Below are 26,974 nucleotides of genomic sequence, written 5' to 3' on the forward strand. Positions count from 1 at the left end.
GAATTGTGTGAAAGAGGCTGTGAAAATTCCCCGACTTTAGGCAGAAACAGCACTGAAAATTCGTATTTTAAGATTAGCCTCTGTCTTAAAATAAGGAAAACAATCTTGTTCCTTTGCTTGGGTGATTTTAAATCCATTGCCTCTCCTTGTTACTGGTTAAATACAGTTTGATATTAGCTGGAAAAACTTAAGAAAAAGTGAGATGCATTTTCCCATAATAAGACATTTTTCTTATGTAAAAATGCTTAAGATTATTTTTCTATTTAGACAAAAAAAAATTAAGTCACATTTTCTTGAAATTGATTAGATATCAGTTTTTGCAGTGTGGGAAGGAGTAGTATTAGTATTAGTATTAGTAGTAGTAGTAGTAGTAGTAGTCATCGTTGTCATTGATTCCAGGTCAGCCCAACCTCTTCACCAAATTTGATGTTTCGTGAAAAATAACTATGGCAGCAGGATATTTCTATAATATTGATATCACAGTATACATGCACATGCCGTAAATTGTGTTATATTTTATTTGAAAGAGCCTATAGATGTTTTCCAGGAAAACAAGCTTGTTGTGGATCTTGATGCATTTTCCACAAATGAGACGTTACTGAATGTGCAGCCGTGTGTGTGCTGATAGTTATGTCACATTTCAAACAATAGTTCGTGCTGCAGCTCGTGCTGCTGCCTGCAGCCACAATGAATGAAAAACACAAATTTTCCATGAGTCTTTTGTTATCACAGAAACTGACTGGGTTGTGTCCAGGCAGATGAAGGGAAACAGAGCTTTGTGTACTCACAGGTTTTTTTTTGTATAGAATTTGAGTCCAGCAGCAGGTAGTTTGTGTCAGCTTCAAAGATTCTCTGATGAATATGTATAATCTCTTTCAAACACAGGATGTGCACGCCTTTGTTCTTCCCTTGGAGGAGATGACAAAAAAACACTTATCTTTACAAAAAATTCCACCCCCCACCAGCTACATACAAGTATGTGCAACCCGTCATGTAACATCTCCACCAGCAGCCGACATGTATCTGAGCTGAATGTGGACACTTCAGCCAGAATTTGTCCCACCAGCTTCTCAGGCTGAGAGATGAAAGCATCTGTTGTTGGGAAATTAACTCCTCAGATTACAGCACTGCTCATCGGTTACTGAGGCATTTTCTTTGCTCGGGGTGGCCACAGTGGATCCACACGGAAGTCACATTTGTTTTTTTTGTTTTTTTTTTCCACCTGTCTGCACATATACAGTCATATGACCTTTGACCTTGGGTGACACTAAAAATTGTAACTCATCAAATGTCTAGGCGACACAGATCCATTTCTTAATGCATCACTGAGTCACAAAGAATTAATTGATGCAGGTGTTGCAGAATCAGAATCTCCATTCGGTGTTGATTTATTGTAATAAAAGTGAGCTTTGCAATCATCGTTATACATGAAGTTGTTGGAAGTTGGGAGTTTTTAAGTAGACACCAGAGACACAGATACCTACTCATGCTGTCCGGCTCCATAGTGACTGTGTGTGAGATGTGAGAGGTTAGCGTGATGGCATCTCTTCTGTTTTGGCGGTAGATGAATCGGTTGCCCTGGAAATGGAGGCTGTGGATATTCAACTCTGTACCCAAACCTGACAGGTGCCAGGTTACTTTATCTCCCTTACACATGGTGAGGCCTGGCAAGTTCCTGTACACGAAGCCGTTGATGGCTGACAGAGTAAAACACAATCGAGTCACTTGCAGAAAAAAAAAGTTATCCCAATGAAGAGCAGATGTGGAATCAATACTCAATTAAACATGAGATGTTCAGAATGTAGGAGATGGTTGTGAACACAGAAATCTAAAGCACCACTAAAGCTTTTTACAGTATAGACATTCAGACAGCAGTTGAATCATAAAAAGCAGAATTCAAGTTTACAGACAATAACAGTAAATGCTGTAAACATTTTGTGTGTTGTCCTGCACACCGTGCATCTGATTGCTCTCCATGAAACCATCATCTTCCTTATTAACAGTGGTTGGAGCCGTGGTGAAGGTCTTTATGTTGTCGTCCAAATACCAACTCAGGTTCTCGTCAAACACTGCAGCCAGAAGGTGGTACTCTTTAGCATAGTTCTTCTATATGAGGAAACAACAGATAGAAAAAGTCACTCGCAACCTTCTCATCCTGTATCTCATCAACTGCTGTTGCACGTCTGTGTATCACCTGAAAAGAAGACTGACTGCATCTGTATGAATAGACTCTGCAGTTTGCCTGCTACAGTAGTCCGGGTCAAAAGACTCAAAGCTGAGTTCATTAGAATGCACTAGTTAAGTGATTACTGCAAAAAAGAATGTCTTCACAGTACGGGTTCTCTTGTAAATAGACTGCATTTATATAGCACTTCTCCATCTGAATCAGAAGTTCAAAGTGCTTTACACTGATGCCTTACAGTGGTGTTCAGAATAATAGTACTATGTGATTAAAAAGATTAATCCAGGTTTTGAGTATATTTCTTATTGTTACATGGGAAACAAGGTACCAGTAGATTCAATAGATTCTCACAAATCCAACAAGACCAAGCATTCATGATATGCACACTCTTAAGGCTATGAAATTGGGCTATTAGTAAAAAAAAGTAGAAAAGGGGGGTGTTCACAATAATAGTAGCATCTGCTGTTGATGCTACAAACTCAAAACTGTTATGTTCAAACTGCTTTTTTAGCAATCCTGTGACTCACTAAACTCGTATTTAGTTGTATGACCACAGTTTTTCATGATTTCTTCACATCTGCGAGGCATTAATTTTGTTGGTTTGGAACCAAGATTTTGCTCGTTTACTAGTGTGCTTGGGGTCATTGTCTTGTTGAAACACCCATTTCAAGGGCATGTCCTCTTCAGCATAAGGCAACATGACCTCTTCAAGTATTTTGACATATCCAAACTGATCCATGATACCTGGTATGCGATATATAGGTCCAACACCATGGGAGAAACATGCCCATATCATGATGCTTGCACCACCATGCTTCACTGTCTTCACTGTGAACTGTGGCTTGAATTCAGAGTTTGGGGGTCGTCTCACAAACTGTCTGCGGCCCTTGGACCCAAAAAGAACAGTTTTACTCTCATCAGTCCACAAAATATTCCTCAATTTCTCTTTAGGCCAGTTGATGTGTTCTTTGGCAAATTGTAACCTCTTCTGCACATGTCTTTTATTTAACAGAGGGACTTTGCAGTGGATTCTTGCAAAAAAAATTAGCTTCACACAGGCATCTTCTAACTGTCACAGCACTTACAGGTAACTCCAGACTGTCTTTGATCATCCTGGAGCTGATCAATGGGTGAACCTTTGCCATTCTGCTTATTCTTCTATCCATTTTGATGGTTGTTTTCCGTTTTCTTCCACGCGACTGTTTTTTTTTGTCCATTTTAAAGCATTGGAGATCATTGTAGATGAACAGCCTATAATTTTTTGCACCTGCGTATAAGTTTTCCCCTGTTCTTCTGAACAATGTCTTGAACGTCCCATTTTCCTCAGACTTTCAAAGAGAAAAGCATGTTCATCCTTGCTGGCTTCATCCTTAAATAGGGGACACCTGATTCACACCTGTTTGTTCCACAAAATTGACGAACTCACTGACTGAATGCTGCACTACTATTATTGTGAACACCCCCTTTTGTACTTTTTTACTAATAGCCCAATTTCATAGCCCTAAGAGTGTGCATATCATGAATGCTTGGTCTTGTTGGATTTGTGAGAATATACTGAATCTACTGGTACCTTGTTTCCCATGTAACAATAAGAAATATACTCAAAACCTGGATTAATCTTTTAGTCACATAGCACTACTATTATTCTGAACACTACTGTAGTTATGGTAAGTGCCACACTGGCAGAACCATTTATGAACATTAATACACATATATGTAATTTATTCTTGCAAGACAGAAGGTATGTAGTGCGTGAATGAACGTGGTGTGTGTGTGTGTGTGTGTGTGAGAGACCCCCATCCGCCCTTCCCGATCAGCCTTCAACATCCTACTCAAAGCCAACCGACCGACAACTTCTATCAGAAAGGGCTGACCCCCAAAACAACACAAAGACAGACAAGAACGAATGACAAGTGGTGAAGACAAAAACTGTGAAGTGAGACACTGAGGAGATGGGGCCCCAACCATAAAACCTACCAGGACAAACAACCACACATGAACAAACAGTAAAGGCAACAGTCAGTTGTCTAATTAGTGAGCATCCATACCCTAATCTAGAACACCAGAGTCTTGATCACCTAGAGAGCATCCAAAACTGAATTGTGGTGATGGTCACAAACACGCAACCATCTACACAGAGACCCAGATCACAGCTAAATATCCGATCACTACTGTGGCTGGTGTGTTGGGCCAAGATAAGAGTACAGAACCTTACCATATCACATGGACCACTCAGGCGTGTCGAAGCCATACGGCCGGCCGTGAGTGAAGACGGCAACAGGCCCAGGACGTGGGGCCCCAGGAGAAACCAGGACAAAAGGGCAGCGGAAGGGCACAGGGGCCAGGAAGGGCAGCCCCCAGAGCCACCCGGGCAGACGATGAACCAACAGGGGAGCGGCCCGGTGGCACATGCCACACTCACCCTACCTACCAACTCCACCATAGTTGTTATAATTAATTTCCCTTGCTGTGTGCAACCCCCTAAGTGAGCAAAGATAAAGTGTTGCACTAAAAGCAGGACAGGAGATGGCAGGTGGCAGACTGCCGTGGGAGGCCGCAGCACACCGCTGCACCACAGCCTGTCCTGCAAACCCACCACCATCTAGTAACCCCGACTAGAGCACCGGAGGCCCAGGCAGGAACAAACCAACAGGGGGGACAGAGGGCCAGGGAGCCACTGGTGGGCGGGCCACCCCACCCGCAGGTCCCGAACCAGGGAAGGCGCGAGATGGGACCCCGGAGCAGCAGGGGCAGCTGAGGAGCCAAAGGGAGACAGGCGGGCCCCACAAACCTGGAGGGAGGAGCCGGGGCACAGGGGGCCACATACACCGAGCCCCTGAAAAGGAACGATGGCCACCCAATTTCCCTTTATATAGGTTTTGAAGGACTACTTCAAAACTACTTCACGGATGCTCACCAAATTTCCACCACAGAGAGATATTACACCGTGAAAAACTCCACTGAACTTTGGAGGTGACCCGGATACGGTTTCTGGATCAGGATTACAGGTACACTCCGGGTCACGATGTGAATTCCATATCTTTTGAGTCCTCGTCAACCTTTGGCCGACGTCAGAAATCTCAGATTGCTCTTGTTAACACATTGTTTCCCTTGGGGCGAATTTAATGACAGACACAGCATTTCCTTTTGGGGCGAGTTTAACGACAGACACAGTGTTGTTTCCCTTGGGGCAAGTTACACGACAGACAGTGTTTCCCTTGGGGTAAGTTTAACGACAGACAGTGTTTCCCTTGGGGCGAGTTTAACGACAGACAGTGTTTCCCTTGGGGCGAGTTTAACGACAGACACAGTGTTGTTTCCCTTTGGGCAAGTTTAACGACAGACAGTGTTTCCCTTGGGGTAAGTTTAACGACAGACAGTGTTTCCCTTGGGGCGAGTTTAACGACAGACAGTGTTTCCCTTGGGGCGAGTTTAACGACAGACAGTGTTTCCCTTGGGGCGAGTTTAACGACAGACAGTGTTTCCCTTGGGGCGAGTTTAACGACAGACAGTGTTTCCCTTGGGGCGAGTTTAACGACAGACAGTGTTTCCCTTGGGGCGAGTTTAACGACAGACACAGTGTCTCAGTAAAAAGTGCTAATAATGCAAATAACATGCTGTTGTCGTGCGGTGTGCATTTTCCTCGTCTAACTCGGGTGAATATCTGTCATTTTGGGTGACTGGTCGTGAACGTCGGGCCTCTGAAAATGCATACCGCCCTCCAAAAGCATGTTATTGTATTATTATTTAATGCAGTTTAAACAAAAGTCATTACCAGATGAACCCAGATTACTGGACCACAGATGAACACGGATTACTGGACCACAGATGAACACGGATTACTGGACCACAGCAGGACGGAAAAGTGAACGTTGGATTTATGCAGGAAGCCCTCAGCATGTGGTGTAACATGAAGAAAATGGTCAAGCATGTTTACCACAACATCTGTGATAGCAAAGATTTGAGTTGATCAAATGCTCATATTGATTAGTAAAATATTTGTAATTGATTGATATAAATGACTTCATAATGTAGTCTCACAGAAATCATATGATGGAGTCATACATGGTCAAAAACACTACTACAGACAGATGTATATTTACATCATGGTCTGTAGAGTGTGTAGGGTATGCCTCAGCCCTCTGATGCCTTTTATTCATACTATATAACATCTAAATAGATCCTTATCATTTGATTGGTTGCATTGATTATTTGTCCCGTTGTAGTATATAAAAATCAGACCATTGTATCATGTATCATTTTGAATTAGTTTTTGTGCAATTTGATTCCATTTACTGTTCATTTGAACAACTCTTGTTGTTCTAATTATTGTTTTAAATTAAGATGACCAAGACCATGGCCCTGTGGTGTCAGATTTTATCAGCTGGTGGAAAATGTCCTTTTTAGATATCAATATGAACAAAACCAAAGAGATCAATCAATCAATCAATTTTTTTATATAGCGCCAAATCACAACAAACAGTTGCCCCAAGGCGCTTTATATTGTAAGGCAAGGCCATACAATAATTATGTAAAACCCCAACGGTCAAAACGACCCCCTGTGAGCAAGCACTTGGCTACAGTGGGAAGGAAAAACTCCCTTTTAACAGGAAGAAACCTCCAGCAGAACCAGTCCCAGCAGCGGCAGTCTTCTGCTGGGACTGGTTGGGGCTGAGGGAGAGAACCAGGAAAAAGACATGCTGTGGAGGGGAGCAGAGATCGATCACTAATGATTAAATGCAGAGTGGTGCATACAGAGCAAAAAGAGAAAGAAACAGTGCATCATGGGAACCCCCCAGCAGTCTACGTCTATAGCAGCATAACTAAGGGATGATTCAGGGTCACCTGATCCAGCCCTAACTATAAGCTTTAGCAAAAAGGAAAGTTTTAAGCCTAATCTTAAAAGTAGAGAGGGTGTCTGTCTCCCTGATCTGAATTGGGAGCTGGTTCCACAGGAGAGGAGCCTGAAAGCTGAAGGCTCTGCCTCCCATTCTACTCTTACAAACCCTAGGAACTACAAGTAAGCCTGCAGTCTGAGAGCGAAGCGCTCTATTGGGGTGATATGGTACTACGAGGTCCCTAAGATAAGATGGGACCTGATTATTCAAAACCTTATAAGTAAGAAGAAGAATTTTAAATTCTATTCTAGAATTAACAGGAAGCCAATGAAGAGAGGCCAATATGGGTGAGATATGCTCTCTCCTTCTAGTCCCCGTCAGTACTCTAGCTGCAGCATTTTGAATTAACTGAAGGCTTTTTAGGGAACTTTTAGGACAACCTGATAATAATGAATTACAATAGTCCAGCCTAGAGGAAATAAATGCATGGATTAGTTTTTCAGCATCACTCTGAGACAAGACCTTTCTGATTTTAGAGATATTGCATAAATGCAAAAAAGCAGTCCTACATATTTGTTTAATATGCGCTTTGAATGACATATCCTGATCAAAAATTACTCCAAGATTTCTCACAGTATTACTAGAGGTCAGGGTAATGCCATCCAGAGTAAGGATCTGGTTAGACACCATGTTTCTAAGATTTGTGGGGCCAAGTACAATAACTTCAGTTTTATCTGAGTTTAAAAGCAGGAAATTAGAGGTCATCCATGTCTTTATGTCTGTAAGACAATCCTGCAGTTTAGCTAATTGGTGTGTGTCCTCTGGCTTCATGGATAGATAAAGCTGGGTATCATCTGCGTAACAGTGAAAATTTAAGCAATACCGTCTAATAATACTGCCTAAGGGAAGCATGTATAAAGTGAATAAAATTGGTCCTAGCACAGAACCTTGTGGAACTCCATAATTAACTTTAGTCTGTGAAGAAGATTCCCCATTTACATGAACAAATTGTAATCTATTAGACAAATATGATTCAAACCACCGCAGCGCAGTGCCTTTAATACCTATGGCATGCTCTAATCTCTGTAATAAAGTTTTATGGTCAACAGTATCAAAAGCAGCACTGAGGTCTAACAGAACAAGCACAGAGATGAGTCCACTGTCCGAGGCCATAAGAAGATCATTTGTAACCTTCACTAATGCTGTTTCTGTACTATGATGAATTCTAAAACCTGACTGAAACTCTTCAAATAGACCATTCCTCTGCAGATGATCAGTTAGCTGTTTTACAACTACCCTTTCAAGAATTTTTGAGAGAAAAGGAAGGTTGGAGATTGGCCTATAATTAGCTAAGATAGCTGGGTCAAGTGATGGCTTTTTAAGTAATGGTTTAATTACTGCCACCTTAAAGCCTGTGGTACATAGCCAACTAACAAAGATAGATTGATCATATTTAAGATCGAAGCACTAAATAATGGTAGGGCTTCCTTGAGCAGCCTGGTAGGAATGGGGTCTAATAAACATGTTGATGGCTAATGAAAATAACTCAGACAGAACAATCTGAGAGAAAGAGTCTAACCAAATACCGGCATCACTGAAAGCAGCCAAAGATAACGATACGTCTTTGGGATGGTTATGAGTAATTTTTTCTCTAATAGTTAAAATTTTGTTAGCAAAGAAAGTCATGAAGTCATTACTAGTTAAAGTTAATGGAATACTCAGCTCAATAGAGCTCTGACTCTTTGTCAGCCTGGCTACAGTGCTGAAAAGAAACCTGAGGTTGTTCTTATTTTCTTCAATTAGTGATGAGTAGAAAGATGTCCTAGCTTTACGGAGGGCTTTTTTTATAGAGCAACAGACTCTTTTTCCAGGCTAAATGAAGATCTTCTAAATTAGTGAGACGCCATTTCCTCTCCAACTTACGGGTTATCTGCTTTAAGCTGCGAGTTTGTGAGTTATACCACGGAGTCAGGCACTTCTGATTTAAAGCTCTCTTTTTCAGAGGAGCTACAGCATCCAAAGTTGTCTTCAATGAGGATGTAAAACTATTGACGAGATACTCTATCTCCCTTACAGAGTTTAGGTAGCTACTCTGCACTGTGTTGGTATATGGCATTAGAGAACATAAAGAAGGAATCATATCCTTAAACCTAGTTACAGGCGCTTTCTGAAAGACTTCTAGTGTAATGAAACTTATTCCCCACTGCTGGGTAGTCCATCAGAGTAAATGTAAATGTTATTAAGAAATGATCAGACAGAAGGGAGTTTTCAGGGAATACTGTTAAGTCTTCTATTTCCATACCATAAGTCAGAACAAGATCTAAGATATGATTAAAGTGGTGGGTGGACTCATTTACTTTTTGAGCAAAGCCAATAGAGTCTAATAATAGATTAAATGCAGTGTTGAGGCTGTCATTCTCAGCATCTGTGTGGATGTTAAAATCGCCCACTATAATTATCTTATCTGAGCTAAGCACTAAGTCAGACAAAAGGTCTGAAAATTCACAGAGAAACTCACAGTAACGACCAGGTGGACGATAGATAATAACAAATAAAACTGGTTTTTGGGACTTCCAATTTGGATGGACAAGACTAAGAGACAAGCTTTCAAATGAATTAAAGCTCTGTCTGGGTTTTTGATTAATTAATAAGCTGGAATGGAAGATTGCTGCTAATCCTCCGCCCCGGCCCATGCTACGAGCATTCTGACAGTTAGTGTGACTCGGGGGTGTTGACTCATTTAAACTAACATATTCATCCTGCTGTAACCAGGTTTCTGTTAGGCAGAATAAATCAATATGTTGATCAATTATTATATCATTTACCAACAGGGACTTAGAAGAGAGAGACCTAATGTTTAATAGACCACATTTAACTGTTTTAGTCTGTGGTGCAGTTGAAGGTGCTATATTATTTTTCTTTTTGAATTTTTATGCTTAAATAGATTTTTGCTGGTTATTGGTGGTCTGGGAGCAGGCACCGTCTCTACGGGGATGGGGTAATGAGGGGATGGCAGGGGGAGAGAAGCTGCAGAGAGGTGTGTAAGACTACAACTCTGCTTCCTGGTCCCAACCCTGGATAGTCAGGGTTTGGAGGATTTAAGAAAATTGGCCAGATTTCTAGAAATGAGAGCTGCTCCATCCAAAGTGGGATGGATGCCGTCTCTCCTAACAAGACCAGGTTTTCCCCAGAAGCTTTGCCAATTATCTATGAAGCCCACTTCATTTTTTGGACACCACTCAGACAGACAGCAATTCAAGGAGAACATGCCGATAAACATGTCACTCCCGGTCCGATTGGGGAGGGGCCCAGAGAAAACTACAGAGTCCGACATTGTTTTTGCAAAGTTACACACCGATTCAATGTTAATTTTAGTGACCTCCGATTGGCGTAACCGGGTGTCATTACTGCCGACGTGAATTACAATCTTACCGAATTTACGCTTAGCCTTAGCCAGCAGTTTCGAATTTCCTTCAATGTCGCCTGCTCTGGCCCCCGGAAGACAATTGACTATGGTTGCTGGTGTCGCTAACTTCACATTTCTCAAAACAGAGTCGCCAATAACCAGAGTTTGATCCTCGGCGGGTGTGTCGTCGAGTGGGGAAAAACGGTTAGAAATGTGAACGGGTTGGCGGTGTACACGGGGCTTCTGTTTAGGGCTACGCTTCCTCCTCACAGTCACCCAGTCAGCCTGCTTTCCCGGCTGCTCGGGATCTGCCAGGGGGTAACTAACGGCGGCTAAGAGATGATAATTGATTTTAGGAAAAAGCAGGATGTCATTTAGACGGTAGTTATTAATGGTCTGGCTGTGGAAATTGTACAGAAATATAAATACCTTGGGACCTTTATTGACAGTGGACTAACCTTGGAGCATCAGATTGACCAGGTATGTAAGAAAGCTCACCAACGTAGGTATTTTTACCGTAAACTTGGGCGTTTTAATGTGGACAGTACTTTATGAAGATGTTTTATTGAATCTGTTCTTACCTTTTCATTTATATGCTGGTATGGCTTTTTAACTTTGAAAAGCAAAAACAGTCTGCATCGTGTTGTAAATGAGTGCAGCAAGATGATGTTTCCTTAAATGACCTTTTCATCTACGTATATCTAAAAACAGATCCATTAAAAAGACCTGGTCAGTCTTGGATGATCCCAGTCAGCCTCTGTACCCAGAGTTCAAACTGCTTCCGTCTGGTCGTAGATTTATGTCCAATAGGTACAAGAACTGTTGTGTGGGCCGCTGAAGAGGAGGTACTGCTGGCCCACCACCACCAGAGGGCACCCTGCTTGAAGTGCGGGCTTCAAGCATGAGAGGGCGTCGGAGCAACAGAGAGTGACAGCTGTCACTCATCAACAGCACCAGCTGTCACTCATTCTACCATCACCATAAAAGCCGGACTGCAACTCCACCTCCCCGCCGAGAAATCAGCTACCACTCAGGTAACCTTCTCTGCTGTAAATTTCCAAGACTAAATATTGTTCTGTGTGCAGACGTTCATCCTGTGGATACAGTCTGTAGCTGGATTGGCGGATAGTGTGAGTTGCGACGTCTTCGCCTCCCACTCCTTCCAGGGAAGTGACTGACAAGAGCTGCACAGGTGATTCGGTTTCTGGAGGTGGTGGTTCTCCCTCCCGGAGGAACTGAGTACGGAGAGATTACTGGGTGTGTATCCACACACCCACCATTAACTGTTTCTGTTTCTGCCAGCAGTACCAGGTCTGACAGCTGGAGATGGTGGCCACCTGGGACCCAGGACTTGGCGGCTCCGGTGTTCTTCAGATCCGTTGGCGGTGGAGGCCGTGTGGGATCCGGCTCTTCTCTGGACAGACGTCTTCTATCCTCGAGCCTGCCCACACGTCACCTTGGGTATAATTGACTGTACTCGTCAACTGCAATTGTCTGTATTCCATTGTGCAATTCACAACATTAAATTGTTACTTTTTGGCTTAATCCATTGTCCGTTCATTAACGCCCCCTGTTGTGGGTCCGTGTCACTACACTTTCACAACAAGAACAGGATTTCTCGGCCAGCGTCATGGATCCCGAGGGGCGTCAACCATCGCTTGAACAGTCAATGGAAGAGCGAAGTGCACAGGCGCCAGCAGGAGGTGTGTTAGGTGAGCTGCAGCACATCATAACCGCTTTCACTGCTCGGTTGGACGTGGTAACCGAGCAGAACGTTATTCTCAATCGGAGGATGGAGGCTCTCACCACCCAGGTGGAAGTGCGCGCACAGGGCGCCGCTGCAGCACCTCCTCCTGCTGACCGAATGCCAGACATAGACATTCCAGTGGTCGTTCAACGAACCCCACCTCCTTCCCCTAAAGCATACATAAGCCCTCTGGAGCCGTACGGAGGTTGTGTCGAGACGTGCGCAGACTTCTTAATGCAGTGTTCGCTCGTCTTTTCACAGCGTCCCGTCATGTACGCGTCAGATGCTAGTCGGGTGGCTTACGTTATAAATCTGCTTCGAGGAGAGGCACGCGCCTGGGCTACGGCGCTCTGGGAGCAGAATTCACGGCTCCTAACGACATATACTGGGTTTGTGAGGGAGTTCAGACAGGTGTTCGACCACCCTCATAGAGGCGAGACCGCTTCAAGCGTGCTGCTGTCGATAACACAGGGGTGCCGGAGCGCAGCTAAGTATGCAGTCGACTTCCGCATCGCGGCAGCGCGAGCCGGCTGGAATGCTGTTGCGCTCCGCGCCGCCTTCGTAAACGGACTGTCTCTGGTCCTTAAGGAGCACCTGGTGGCGAAGGACGAGCTGCGGGATTTAGACAGGCTTATCGACCTGGTAATATGGTTAGACAACCGATTAACAGAACACCGACGGGAGCGAGACGAAGGGCGTGGTCAGGCACAAGCCGTCCCTCTTCCTCCTGGGTCTGAAAGGGAGCCGTCTTCCCCACGCTCCACAGCCAGGGTACTCCACGTGACGACAGTTCCCCCTGCTGCCGTTGTTAGGGAAACGAGCAGGGCCAAAATGAGATCAGATCAGAGACAAAGGAGGCTGATCCATGGGGAGTGTTTTCTCTGCAGCTCAACTGAGCACACACAGAAAAACTGCCCCAAACGGTCAATACAGCAGCACTCGTCCTTACAGACTGGGCTAAGGGTGGGTCATAATACTCACGCGGGGAAACCCCGACGATCTGCACGCATCCCAGTTACGATCCTGAGTGGGGATCTAACCCTTCACGCCCCATCACTGGTGGACACGGGGTCGGAGGGGAATCTGTTGGATAGCAGATGGGCAAAGGAGGTTGGGCTCCCTCTAGTGGCCTTACCATCACCATTTCCGGTACGGGCACTAGATGGCACCCTTCTTCCGCTAATCACACATCAGACACAGCCAGTGACATTGGTGGTGTCTGGAAATCACAGGGAGGAGATTGTGTTTTATGTAACACCTTCTACCTCCCGAGTGATTTTGGGTTTTCCATGGGTGTTAAAACACAATCCCCGGATTGATTGGCCGTCTGGGGTTGTAATGCAGAGGAGCGAAACCTGCCACTGGGAGTGTTTAGGATCCTCGGTGCCACCCGGTGTGACAGCTAAGGAGGAGGTTTTAGTCCCCCCCAATCTGGTGGCGGTGCCAGCTGAGTACCATGACCTTGCTGACGTCTTCAGCAAAGATCTGGCACTCACGCTGCCCCTGCACCGTCCGTACGATTGTGCCATTGATTTGATACCGGGCGCTGAGTACCCGTCCAGCAGGCTGTACAACCTCTCACGTCTGGAATGCGAATCAATGGAGACCTACATCCGGGACTCGTTAGCTGCCGGGTTGATCCAGAACTCCACCTCCCTGATGGGTGCTGGTTTCTTTTTTGTGGGCAAAAAAGACGGCGGACTCCGTCCATGCATTGACTACAGAGGGCTGAACGAGATCACGGTTCGCAACCGATACCCGTTACCTCTGTTGGATTCAGTGTTCACGCCCTTGCATGGAGCCCAAATTTTCACTAAACTGGATCTTAGGAATGCTTATCACCTGGTTCGGATCCGGGAGGGAGACAAGTGGAAGACGGCATTTAACACCCCGTTAGGTCACTTTGAGTACCTGGTCATGCCGTTCGGCCTCACCAATGCGCCTGCGACGTTCCAAGCGTTGGTTAATGATGTCTTGTGGGACTTCCTGCATCGGTTTGTCTTCGTATATCTGGACGATATACTCATCTTTTCTCCAGATCCTGAGACCCATGTCAAGCATGTACGTCAGGTCCTGCAGTGGTTGTTGGAGAACCGGCTGTTCGTGAAGGGCAAGAAGTGTGAGTTCCACCACTCTTCTTTGTCCTTCCTGGGGTTCATAATCTCCTCCAACTTCATCGCCCCTGATCCGGCCAAGGTTGCGGCGGTGAGAGATTGGCCCCAACCAACAAGCCGTAGGAAACTGCAACAGGTCCTCGGCTTTGCAAATTTCTACAGGAGGTTCATTAAGGGCTATAGTCAGGTAGTTAGCCCCCTGACAGCCCTGACCTCCACTAAAGTTCCCTTCACCTGGTGGGATCGGTGCGAAGCCACCTTAAGGGAGTTGAAATGCCGGTTCTCGACTGCACCAGTCCTGGTTGCAGCCTGATCCAAATTGCCAGTTTATAGTTGAAGTGGATGCCTCTGACTCAGGAGTAGGAGCCGTGCTGTCCCAGAGCAGGGAGTCCGATAAGATTCTCCACCCTTGTGCCTATTTTCCCGCAGGTTGACCCCGGCTGAAAGGAACTATGACGTCGGCACTCGAGAACTTCTGTCGGTGAAAGAGGCTCTGGAGGGAGCGACGGTACCATTCATGGTTTTCACGGACCATCGGAACCTGGAGTACATCCGGACCGCCAAGCATCTGAACCCCAGGCAAGCCCGCTGGTCACTGTTCTTCGGGCGTTTTGACTTGATCAGATCACATCAGATCAGATCACCAGATCACATACTGCCCTGGGACTAAGAATCAATGATCCGTCGCCCTGTCCCGGGTGCACGAAGAGGAAGCCAAGGCCAAGACCCAACGGAAACCATCATCCCCGAGTCCACTGTCGTGGCCACCCTCACCTGGGACGTGGAGAAGACCGTCCGGGAGGCCCTGGCATGGAACCCGGACCCGGGGACCGGCCCGAAGGACAGATTGTACGTCCCACCAGAGGCCAGAGCTGCGGTTTTGGACTTCTGTCACGGTTCCAAGCTCTCCTGCCACCCGGCGGTGCGAAGAACCGTGGCAGTGGTCCGGCAGCGCTTCTGGTGGGTGTCTATGGAAGCCGACGTCTGGGACTACGTCCAGGCCTGTACCACCTGCGCCAGGGGCAAGGTGGACCATCATAAGACCCAAGGTCTCCTCCAGCCTTTACCGGTGCCTCATCGCCCCTGGTCCCACATCGGCCCGGACTTCATCACGGGCCTCCCGCCGTCCCAGGGCATGACCACCATCCTCACGATAGTGGACCGGTTCTCCAAGGCGGCCCACTTCGTGGCCCTCCCGAAGCTCCCGATGGCCCAGGAGACTGCAGACCTCCTGGTCCACCACGTCGTGCGTCTGCATGGGATCCCGAACGATCGTCTCTGATCGTGGTCCTCAGTTCTCCTCTCAAGTCTGGAGGAGTTTCTGCAGGGAACTGGGGGCCACCTTGAGTCTCTCATCCGGGTACCATCCTCAGATGAACGGACAGGCAGAGCGGGCGAACCAGGACTTGGAGCAGGCCCTCCGCTGCGTGACCTCCACGCACCCGACGGCCTGGAGCCACCATCTGGCCTGGATCGAGTACGCCCACAATAGCTAAGTCTCATCTGCCACCGGCCTCTCCCCGTTTGAGGTGTGTTTGGGGTGCCAGCCCCCATTGTTCCCGCTCATGGAGGGAGAGGTTGGGGTGCCCTCGGTCCAGGCCCACCTCAGAAGGTGTTGTCGGGTGTGGCGTACTGCCCGTTCTGCCCTGCTCAAAGCCCGGACGAGGGCCAAGGCCCATGCAGACCGCCGGCGTTCCCCGGCCCCTGCATACCAGCCCGTGCAGGAGGTTTGACTGTCGACCAAGGACATCCCTCTTCAGGTTGAGTCCCAAAAACTCAAGGACAGGTTTATTGGACCATTTCCTATCCTGAAAGTCCTCAGTCCGGCAGTGAAGCTGAAGCTGCCAGCTTCACTGCAGATTCATCCTGTTTTCCATGTGTCACGCCTCAAGCCCTACCACACTTCACCACTCTGCACCCCTGGACCTGCGCCGCCTCCTGCCCGGATCATCGATAGGGAGCCGGCATGGACCGTGCGTCGGCTCCTGGTCGTCCGTCAGAAGGGTCGGGAGTTCCAGTACCTGGTGGACTGGGAGGGGTACGGACCTGAGGAACGCTCCTGGGTGAAGAGGAGCTTCATCCTGGACCCGGCCCTCCTGACCGATTTCTACACCCGACACCCTGACAAGCCTGGTGGGGGGGGGGGGGGGGGGTCCTGTTGTGTGGGCCGCTGAAGAGGAGGTACTGCTGGCCCACCACCACCAGAGGGTGCCCTGCTTGAAGTGCGGAACAACAGAGAGTGACAGCTGTCACTCGTCAACAGCACCAGCTGTCACTCATTCTGCCATCACCATAAAAGCCGGACTGCAACTCCACCTCCCCGCCGAGAAATCAGCTACCACTCAGGTAACCTTCTCTGCTGTAAATTTCCAAGACTAAATATTGTTCTGTGTGCAGACGTTCATCCTGTGGATACAGTCTGTAGCTGGATTGGCGGATAGTGTGAGTTGCGACGTCTTCGCCTCCCACTCCTTCCAGGGAAGTGACTGACAGGAGCTGCACGGGTGATTTGGTTTCTGAAGGTGGTGGTTCTCCCTCCCGGAGGAACTGAGTATGGAGAGATTACTGGGTGTGTATCCACACACCCACCATTAACTGTTTCTGTTTCTGCCAGCAGTACCAAGTCTGACAGCTGGAGACGGTGGCCACCTGGGACCCAGGACTTGGCGGCTCCGGTGTTCTTCAGATCCGTTGGCGGTGGAGGCCGTGTGGGATCCGGCTCTTCTCTGGACAGACGTCTTCTATCCTCGAGCCTGCCCACACGTCACCTTGTGTATGATTGACTGTACTCCTCAACTGCAATTGTCTGTATTCCGTTGTGCAATTCACAACATTAAATTGTTACTTTTTGGCTTAATCCATTGTCCATTCATTACCGCCCCCTGTTGTGGGTCCGTGTCACTACACTTTCACAACAAGAACTCTTTTATACCCACTGTCATTAGGTTTTTAAACAATATCACGAGTGGTTTTTCACTAGGTTTTCTTATTACTGTATGTTGTATTTTTATGTCTACTGTTTGGTGAGTTTTCATGCCATATTTAAGATCATGTTATGTTTAAGTTTATGTATGTATGAATGTGTTCTATCTGCTGGCTGCACAACAAATTGCCCCATTGGGGATAATAAAGACACCTTGATACCACTACCTTTTTATAAAAAAAGCATTCATGATAGGAGGAAGACATCTGCAGCACGCAGGCTTTGCCTCGACTATGATGCATTTAGGTGTCATAAAGCAAATGCCTGTTTTCCATTCGAGCAATGGAAAATAATGTTCTCATTTGTATGTTGGAATGTTCCACTCATCTCTGCTTTCAACGCATGCAGATATTCTTACATTGCACTTAAACATGCATCCATATAATAAAAGGTAAGTGGCCTCTGTGTGTTTGATTACCCAGAGCATCAACTGTAACCCAGAAAGAGCAAACTTTCATCAGTAATTTTTGAAAAGAATGTCTGTTTATGTTGCAGTTCCACAATAAGATGCTTTTCAAAATAAAAGCATGTGAGGTTGCTGCAGACCTGACAGAATTTATCAGTCTGTCCATCCTCTAACATTCCAGACAGGAACTTCAGAAAAGCTTATTGATGACAAGAATTAAGTTTAGAAATTTAAGCATAACTGAGAACAGATTCAACCTTCAATAAAGACTTTTACAAAAGCAAAGACATTTCTCTATCTAAATATTTGAAAAATGTAGCAGAAGTGTAAACATATTTTCCCCCAAACTCAGCTGTCATCTGTATATAGTACAAACGACCACATCTGGAACCCCTGGTTCCCCACGGGTGAACAGCCTAGTTAGTAGTGTAATATTCTAAACTTCTATCTCAGAGTACAGACTTTTGATTATGCATAAACCCTCAAATGCTTTTTGTTTCATTTCAATTCCATTATCGTGGTGCACAAAGATTTTTTTAATGTGTGGTTGTCCGAATACTTATGAACCCAGCTGTAAATGCACATACTCACAGACAGCATAGAATGCTGAGCGTGCAGCGTGTGACTGATGATGAAAAACAGCATTCAAGCATTGTGCCTGCAATACACATGGCCAAGTTAATAAACCACAACAATTAAAAAATGATATTTTAGTTAAAGGTAACTGCAGGATGAGTGGAACCCAACAGGGATTTTTAGCTGCTGTAACATCACTGGGCTGCAACTTAAAAGTGCACAAACAGGGATTAAAGATGGCTTTTATTTAGGATTCAATCCTTAACGTCCAGCGTGATAGTAACACGGAACAAAAGCAAAAAAGGCAGTAGGGGGGCGTTAACATCCTGGTGGAGTTTCAAAGCCTCATTTTCAGTTGCCAGCTGGCCATCCTAACTGAAAACCTGAAAGTTCGAGTGGAGTTTAGTCAAGGACAAGTGGGCGCTCAAACATCTCAGTTTTCCCTCGTTCATCTCTCCTGGTGACACAATTGAGAAACTACTATTTTTCTTTTAAACTCCGGTAAGACTGAAATGATGGTTCTTGGTCCAGTGAGACATCGGCATCAATTTGACCAGTTAACACTCAGCCTAGGCTCGTGTGTCATACATCACACTGACAAAGTGAGGAACCTTGGGGTAATTTTTGATCCTTCGTTGTCTTTTGGCCTCCACATTAGAAATATTACTAGGACTGCTTTCTTCCACCTGCAAAATATAGCAAAGATTCATCCCATCCTGTCTATGGCTGATGCTGAGACCCTGATCCATGCATTTATCTCTTCTAGATTGGACTACTGCAATGTTCTATTTTCCTGTTTACCGCAGTCTAGCGTGAGGGGTCTCCAATTGGTTCAAAACACGAAGCAGAAAGTTTGACCACATTACACCCATTTTGGCATCTCTTCACTGGCTTCCTGTCCCAGTGAAATCAGATTTTAAGATTCTGCTACTAACCTATAAAATTATTCATGGACTGGCACCTCCCTACCTAGCTGACCTAATTAAACCTTACGTACCGGCCCGGGCTTTACATTCTCAGGGTGCAGGACTACTTTGTGTCCGTAAGGTGAATAAGACGTCTGTGGGTCACAGAGCTTTCTCTTATCATGCCCCTGTTCTGTGGAATGATCTTCCTGCTTCAATAAAACAGTCAGATTCTGTGGAGATTTTCAAGTCCAGACTTAAGACGCACTTATTTTCCCTTTTATATGTCTAGCATACTGGTACAGTTTTGTTTTACGCTTTTTACTCTTTTGATTCATTTTATTAGTAATTGGAGCGGGCTGCGGCCTCAACCTTACCTAAATTCTGGGTCTTTTAGTGAAGCTTAGGGCTAGTGGCCGGCGATCACCTTAGTATTTCTCTGTATTTCTTGTTTTTTAATTCTGACAAATTATACAGTATTTCTTGTCTTTCTGATGCCCGATTGTTTTTTCTCTCTGTTTAAGGTGCAGCTCCATCCAGAGATGGGAGTTGTGTTCATGACCCTCCTGTCCTGTGCACCAATAGCATTTCTTGTATATTCGTCCGTGAATTGTTCTGTGAATTGTTCTGTAATTTATGTTTTGTAGCATGGCCCAAGCAGAGGGTCACCCCTTTGAGTCTGGTCTGCTTGAAGTTTCTTCCTCAGAGGGAGTTTTTCCTTACCACTGTTGCTCTGGGGGTTGGTAAGGTTAGACCTTACCTGTGTGAAGTGCTTTGAGGCAACTCTGTTGTGATTTGGCGCTATATAAATGAAAATAAATTGAAATTGAAATTGAAATTGAGAAAAACACTTCATGTGTTGTTGCGATTGAATGACCTTGCGCTTGTTTGTAGCTGACAGCCTTTGAAGCAATCAGCAGGCGAAGCCGGGGACTTTGATTCTGAGGATGTCAGGGTTTCTTTTTTTCCAGCTACACTCAATAACAGCAGATTAAGATTCCCCAGAGAGTGCCACATGCACCGTTTGTCTTTCATTTTTCCCTTAAAGAGTACTCGCGCTTTTTACCGTCACTCAATTAGCAGCACGCAGCCTTCATTAATGCCTGCTGATTTTCACTAATTGCACCTTTAATCGACCCTTATTATGGACACAGTCTGATATCCACTCGCCGCTCCTCCTCAGTGTCGGACACGTTCTCCACAATGTTCCACTTTTTCTTTCAGGTCACTTACGGCCTTTTAGCTCACCTTTCAAAGTAATTATGAACCTTTGTGTGGAGCTTTAAAGTCACACAGTGAAATCGTTTCTCCCTCTGCGCTAAGCCTGATCAAACTCAATGCAAACTATTTAACGGAGAGGATTTTACTCTTTAAATCCAGTGATTAAGGAAAGTGGTATTAAAAAGGATCGGCTGAACAATGAGCTGAGGAATGATTTGGATGGTTTGGTCGGGCTGGATGGCAGAACGGGCCGTTAGAGGGACAACGAGACATGAAATGACTGCTTTGTTTCACTTAAAGTAGCAATGCTGCCTTCAAGATGACGGAAAACTCGGAGGAATAAAAACCCATGTTGGAAACATTTGTGTTCTGAAAACTTTACTTAAGAGTTTATTTTATTAAATAAATTGCAGTAAATCTGAAGTATATTTGTAAGTTTATTTGTAATTCTAATCCAGTTACATTTTTTCTGCGAATCTGATTAAGTGTGTGAGATTTCAGATCGTATAATATTGGGGTAACGGTGGCAAAATATTCAACGTTTCACATTTGGATGTATTACTCCGCGCCCTGACCGGTGTTCTGACGAGATGTCATTCCTGTTGAATATTATTCCTGTCCTCCACGCAATTATGCATGTGCAATACTGTTGGGATGCGGAACTGTCAATTTATGCAACAAGATGCACAATTTGACAGAACACCAGCTGCGCGTGCTGCTAGCTGATAGCGCTGTTAGCTGAGAACAAGAGAAAGTCGCGTACCGCCGCCGCCGCCAAAATGGGTGAATTTAAGCGACCGCATGAAAGTACTGATGTGGATTGTGACACAGAATTACTGTTTCATATTTGATGGAGTTGATAGATTTTCACATTTGATGATTACTCCACGCCCTGACCGCTGTTGGAGTGATGTTGCCTCACGGTAAGCTTCACCGACTGAATTACCTACAGAAAAATAAACTGTGCAAATGATGGAATTGGATTAGAATGGGAATAACCCCCTTGTGTCTGATGATTTGCAGACGTTCAAGCTGTTATATGGTCGCAAATAGCCATAAAGCTCAATTTGCGACCGTACGAGGTCTGTCAATAAAGTATAGGTCCTTTTTATTTTTTTCAAAAACTATATGTTGGGGAAGCGTAATGACACGGACCCACAACAGGGGGCGCAAATGAACGGTCAGTGGGTAGTCAAATAAATACAATTTATTGTGGCAAATGTGCACAACAGGTCGAATACTATTTTTAGACAGTCAATTACAAATATCAACAGGTGACGTGTGGGCAGGTCTGAGGGTAGGAGACGCCTATCCAGAGAAGAGCCGGGGCCCACAAGGTTCCGCCGCCAACGAAGACCTGCAGCAAACCGAAGCCGCCAAGTCCCGAGTCCCCAGGTGGCCTCTACTTCAGCTGTCAGATCCGGTACTGCTGGCAGGAACAGAAGACAGGTTAATGGTGGGTGTGTGCACACCCAGCAGAACAATCAGCAATTCAGTTCAGTTCCTTTTGTGGGAGAATCTCCACCTCCGACACAAAAACACAGTACTGCAGAGCCTGAGAGCTACTTATCCATTTTGGTGTGAGGGGTGAAGAATGTCACTCATACACGGACCACAAAACTCAGCACCAGCTGAAAGCAGTCACCAGGATCTCCTGCAAACACTCAGAAAAAGATCACGTGCGTACGGCACAGTCAAAAATGGCTGAGAGGTTACCTGAGTGGTAAACTGATATCTCGGCAGAGATGTGGTGTCTCCTCCAGTCTTATATGGGATGGGATGATGATGAGAGATTTCTGACAGCTGGTAGTCCTGGCTCCTGGGTGGTGATTGCGCCCTCTGGTGTCTGAAACCCGACTACAGGCAGGGCGCCCTCTGGCGTTGGCCAGCAGTACCTCCTCTTTGGGCGGCCCACATAACACTATATGGATTTCATTCATATGTTTTTACGTCAGACATGCTTGAACCCTTGTGCGCATGCGTGACTTTTTCCACGCCTGTCGGTGACGTCATTCGCCTGTGAGCACTCCTTGTGGGAGGAGTAGTCCAGCCCCTCGTCGGAATTCCTTTGTCTGAGAAGTTGCTGAGAGACTGGCGCTTTGTTTGATCAAAATTTTTTCAAAACCTGTGAGGCACATCGAAGTGGACACGGTTCGAAAAATTCAGCTGGTTTTCGGTAAAAATTTTAACGGTTGATGAGAGATTTTGAGGTGATACTGTCGCTTTAAGGACTTCCCACGGAGCGGGACGTCGCGCAGCGCTCCCAGGCGCCATCGTCAGCCTGTTTCAAGCTGAAAACCTCCACATTTCAGGCTCTATTGATCCAGGACGTCGTGACAGAACAGAGAAGTTTCAGAAGAAGTTGGTTTCAGCATTTTATCCGGATATTCCACTGTTAAAGGAGGTTTTTTAAATGAAAGATGTGCGGACGGATTGCAGCGTCGGCTCGCAGCCCCTGCGATGCTCCGCCACAGAAAAAACACCTCCGTGTTGACAACCATTTGTAAAATCCAGGCGGCTTTTGATGGCTTTCAGTGGAGTGAGTATATGAGAAATTGTTTAACAGCTGGACATGTTCCAACTTGTTCTTAAGGCTTCCAACGGAGGTGTTTTTCCTGTGGCGGAGCGAGCCGACACTGCAATCCGCCTGCGCGTCTTTCATTAAAAAAATCTCCTTTAACAGTGGAATATCCGGATAAAATGCTGAAACCAACTTCTTCTGAAACTTCTCTGTTCTCTCACGATGTCCTGGATCAATAGAGCCTAAAATGTGGAGGTTTTCAGCTTGAAACAGGCTGACGACGGCGCCTGGGAGCGCTGCGCGACGTCCCGCTCCGTGGGAAGTCCTTAAAGCGACAGTATTACCTCAAAATCTCTCATCAGCCGTTAAAATTTTCACCGAAAACCAGCTGAATTTTTCGAACCATGTCCACTTCGATGTGCCTCACAGGTTTTGAAAAAATTTTGATCAAACAAAGCGCCAGTCTCTCAGCAACTTCTCAGACAAAGGAATTCCGACGAGGGGCTGGATGACTCCTCCCACAAGGCGTGCTCACAGGCGAATGACGTCACCGACAGGCGTGGAAAAACTCACGCATGCGCACGAGGGTTCAAGCATGTCTGACGTAAAAACATATGAATGAAATCCATATAGTTTTTGAAAAAAATAAAAAGGACCTATACTTTATTGACAGACCTCGTATAACCAGCATGAATGTCCGCAAATCAGACACAACAGGGTTATTCCCTAAGTGTAGTAGTTCATCCTTCTTGGGACTAAAGTGGTCCATATTTTAGTTTATGAATCAGAATCAGAATCACCTTTATTGTCATTGTAATTTGCATTACAAAAAGATTTGAGTGCAACTCCAAAAAGGTGCTTTCCGTGGTGCGAGTAATTTTTAGCCAATATAAAAGATAGTGACATTTAACGGTAAATTATTCAGAGTATATCTACAACTAATATAGACATAAGGTAAAATAAAATAAAATAAAATGTGGACCAAGTAAAATGTAAAACAAGAATTATATACAATTGTGGAAACTGTGGATTAGAGTGATTTGTTATTGTTCAGTGCAGTGATCGCTCTGGGTAGAAAGCTGTCCCTGAGTCTTTTTATGACAGTGTACATTTAAGTACGGTATATGAATAATAAACTGTGAGTGCACAACTTTTATTTTACAGTGCACTACATTTGAACTTATAGGTAGTAGTTGTACACTTGTAGCCCACTTTTTACTTTATGAAAGTACACTTGCCCCCAGGGGCACCGCAAGGGATTTTGGGCCCTATGAAAAGAAATCTTACTGGGTCTCCGTATATCCAGCCTCCAGGCCGGTGGGAACCTTTGATACTCTTTTCAATAAAACTATGTATTTTAATGATATTTTTGACTATCATTCCCATATGTCAGGTTTTACCCCTGGACCTGCCCAGAATCTGGTTTTGTCCCCCACTCTCCGTCCATTTCCCTGTCTTGGTCCTTCTGTTTAGCTCTGAGTGTTTATTTTCTGTTTCTTCCACTTTGGTCTTGGTTTTATGATCTGTTACACTTCAGTCACGTTAAGTTCTGTTCTAGTTTAGTCTCTGCTTTTTATTTAGTCATACTGTGTCATCACATTAGGTTTTGAGGATTATCTGTTACACTGCAGCCACTTATTGAGTTCTGTTCTAGTTTAGTCTTCATCCTTTACTTTCTGGTTATTCAGTCACTGTCTTGAGCACATGTGTAAATCAGGGTTTTCTGTACACTCCTGCCACATGTTGAGTTCTCATCTAGTTTAGATCCAGCCTTTAATTTTCTGTTCTGTTTCTGCCTTTGTTTATTCTGTTTCCCACATTTGTATTCTTGGTATCATTATTTCCTAATTGTTTAACATTTGTTCTGTCACTGTCATATTCCTCTTTTTTCTGCTTTTGTCTGACACGCCCACCTGTCACTCCACTCTTGTCTCACTCAGCCACTCCTTTCCTGCACCTGCATCTCATCACGCCCTGATTATCCTCTGCTTTTAAACCCCTTGTCTTCCACAGCTCACTGCTAGTTCGTTGTGCATATTGCCTCGTTCCAAGTCTCTTGTGTTTTCTGCCATAGCCTGTTTTTCTTGCCGTGTATGACCTTCGCCTGATTTGACCTTGCCTTTTGCCTGAGCCAGTTAACCTGCTTCTCTGTGCCTGAACCCTGCTTGTTTTTTGACTCCGCTTTTGCCTCCTCCGAAACACCTGTTTGCCCGTGCTGGAATTCTGCTCGTTACTGACCACGCCGCCGCCTCATGACTGTCTGTACCTCCACCTGCCTGCTTGTGACCCTGTGTATGGACCAGAGCCTGTTTTTTGAATTAAACCTTTTTCTAAATCCGTCCTCTGAGCCATGAGTCTGCATTTGTGTCCACCCGCCTGTCGTGCCAAGTCCTCACAGTTCCTGACACCATATCTGTGAAAAGAAAAACTTTTGACAGTTACTTGGTAAGAGAAGCACTAAAAATACAATGAAATTCATTTACAGTATTTGCTGCAAGACTGATACTCTGGATTGACAAAAATACATATATGAGGGTATATATGGTTGTTGCTCTTTAATCTTCTGATTTCCAGAAAATGTAAACATTTCTCTGATTGGCTTGAGAGCAAGCACCCCATCTGCATGCAGTAGAAATGTTCTCTGTTCCTACTGCAAAGCAGGGGGATGAGAGTCCCAAACTACTAACCAAACATTCAGTTTCAATTTATTTCCTTTATATAGCGCCAAATCACAACAGAGTTGCCTCAAGGAGCTTCACACAGGTAAGGTCTAACCTTACCAACCCCCAGAGCAACAATGGTAAGGAAAAACTCCCTCTGAGGAAGAAACCTCAAGCAGACCAGACTCAAAGGGGTGACCCTCTGCTTGGGCCATGCTACAAACATAAATTACAGAAATAATTCACAGAACAATTCACGGATAAATATACAAGAATTGCTGTTGGACAGGAGGATCGCCAGCACAAACACAACTCCCATCTCTGGATGGAGCTGCACCTTAAACAGAGAAAAAACAGAATCAGGCATCAGAAAGACAAAAAATACTGTATAATTTGCCAGCATTAATCAACAAGAAAAACTGAAGAAATACTAAGGTGATCGCCGGCCGCTAGCCCTAAGCTTCACTAAAAGACCCAGAATTTAGGTGAAGTTGAGGCCGCGGCCCACTTCAATTATAAAATGAATTAAAAGAGTAAAAAATGTAAAACAAAACTGCACCAGTATGCTAGCCATATGAAAGGGAAAATAAGTGCATCTTAAGTCTGGACTTGAAAGTCTCCACAGAATCTGATTGTTTTATTGACGCAGGAAGATCATTCCACAGAACAGGGGCACGATAAGAGAAAGCTCTGTGACCCACAGACGTCTTATTCACCTTACGGACACAAAGTAGTCCTGCACCCTGAGAATGTAAAGCCCGGGCCGGTACGTAAGGTTTAATTAGGTCAGCTAGGTAGGGAGGTGCCAGTCCATGAATAATTTTATAGGTTAGTAGCAGAACCTTAAAATCTGATCTCACTGGGACAGGAAGCCAGTAAAGAGACGCCAAAATGGGTGTAATGTGGTCAAACTTTCTGCTTCGTGTCAAAAGTCTGGCTGCAGCATTCTGAACCAATTGGAGACCCCTAATGCTAGACTGCGGTAAACCAGAAAATAGAACATTGCAGTAGTCCAATCTAGAAGAGATGAACGCATGGATCAGGGTCTCAGCATCAGCCATAGACAGGATGGGACGAATCTTTGCTATATTTCGCAGGTGGAAGAAAGCAGTCCTAGTAATATTTCTAATATGGAGACCAAAGGACAACGAAGGATCAAAAATTACCCCAAGGTTCCTCACTTTGTCAGTGTGATGTATGGCACACGAGCCTAGGCTGAGTGTTAACTGGTCAAATTGATGCCGATGTCTCACTGGACCAAGAACCATCATTTCAGTCTTATCAGAGTTTAAAAGTAGGAAGTTTCTAGACATCCAACTTCTCACTGATGCAAGGCAATCTTCTAAGGATTTTATGTGAACGAGATTACAAACAGTTATCGGCATATATAACTGCATAGCAGTGAAAGGTAATCA

The 26,974-nt window shown here is 45.2% G+C and overlaps 1 protein-coding gene across 1 annotated transcript in view; it reads right to left on the bottom strand.

Moving 5' to 3' along the window:
- Window positions 1–633: 633 nt before the first annotated feature.
- LOC117519453 (ceruloplasmin-like) overlaps window positions 634–26,974 on the bottom strand; it is a 41,421-nt gene continuing 15,080 nt past the window's right edge. Inside the window, exons 2-4 of the mRNA XM_034180798.1 lie at window positions 1,956–2,106; window positions 1,481–1,697; window positions 634–676 (exon numbers count right to left, since the gene is read on the bottom strand). Coding sequence (XP_034036689.1) covers window positions 634–676; window positions 1,481–1,697; window positions 1,956–2,106 — 411 coding nt within the window. The remainder of the gene's footprint in view (window positions 677–1,480; window positions 1,698–1,955; window positions 2,107–26,974) is intronic.

The sequence above is a fragment of the Thalassophryne amazonica genome, chromosome 10, assembly GCF_902500255.1.
Source record: "Thalassophryne amazonica chromosome 10, fThaAma1.1, whole genome shotgun sequence".
Classification (NCBI taxonomy): Eukaryota; Metazoa; Chordata; class Actinopteri; order Batrachoidiformes; family Batrachoididae; genus Thalassophryne; species Thalassophryne amazonica.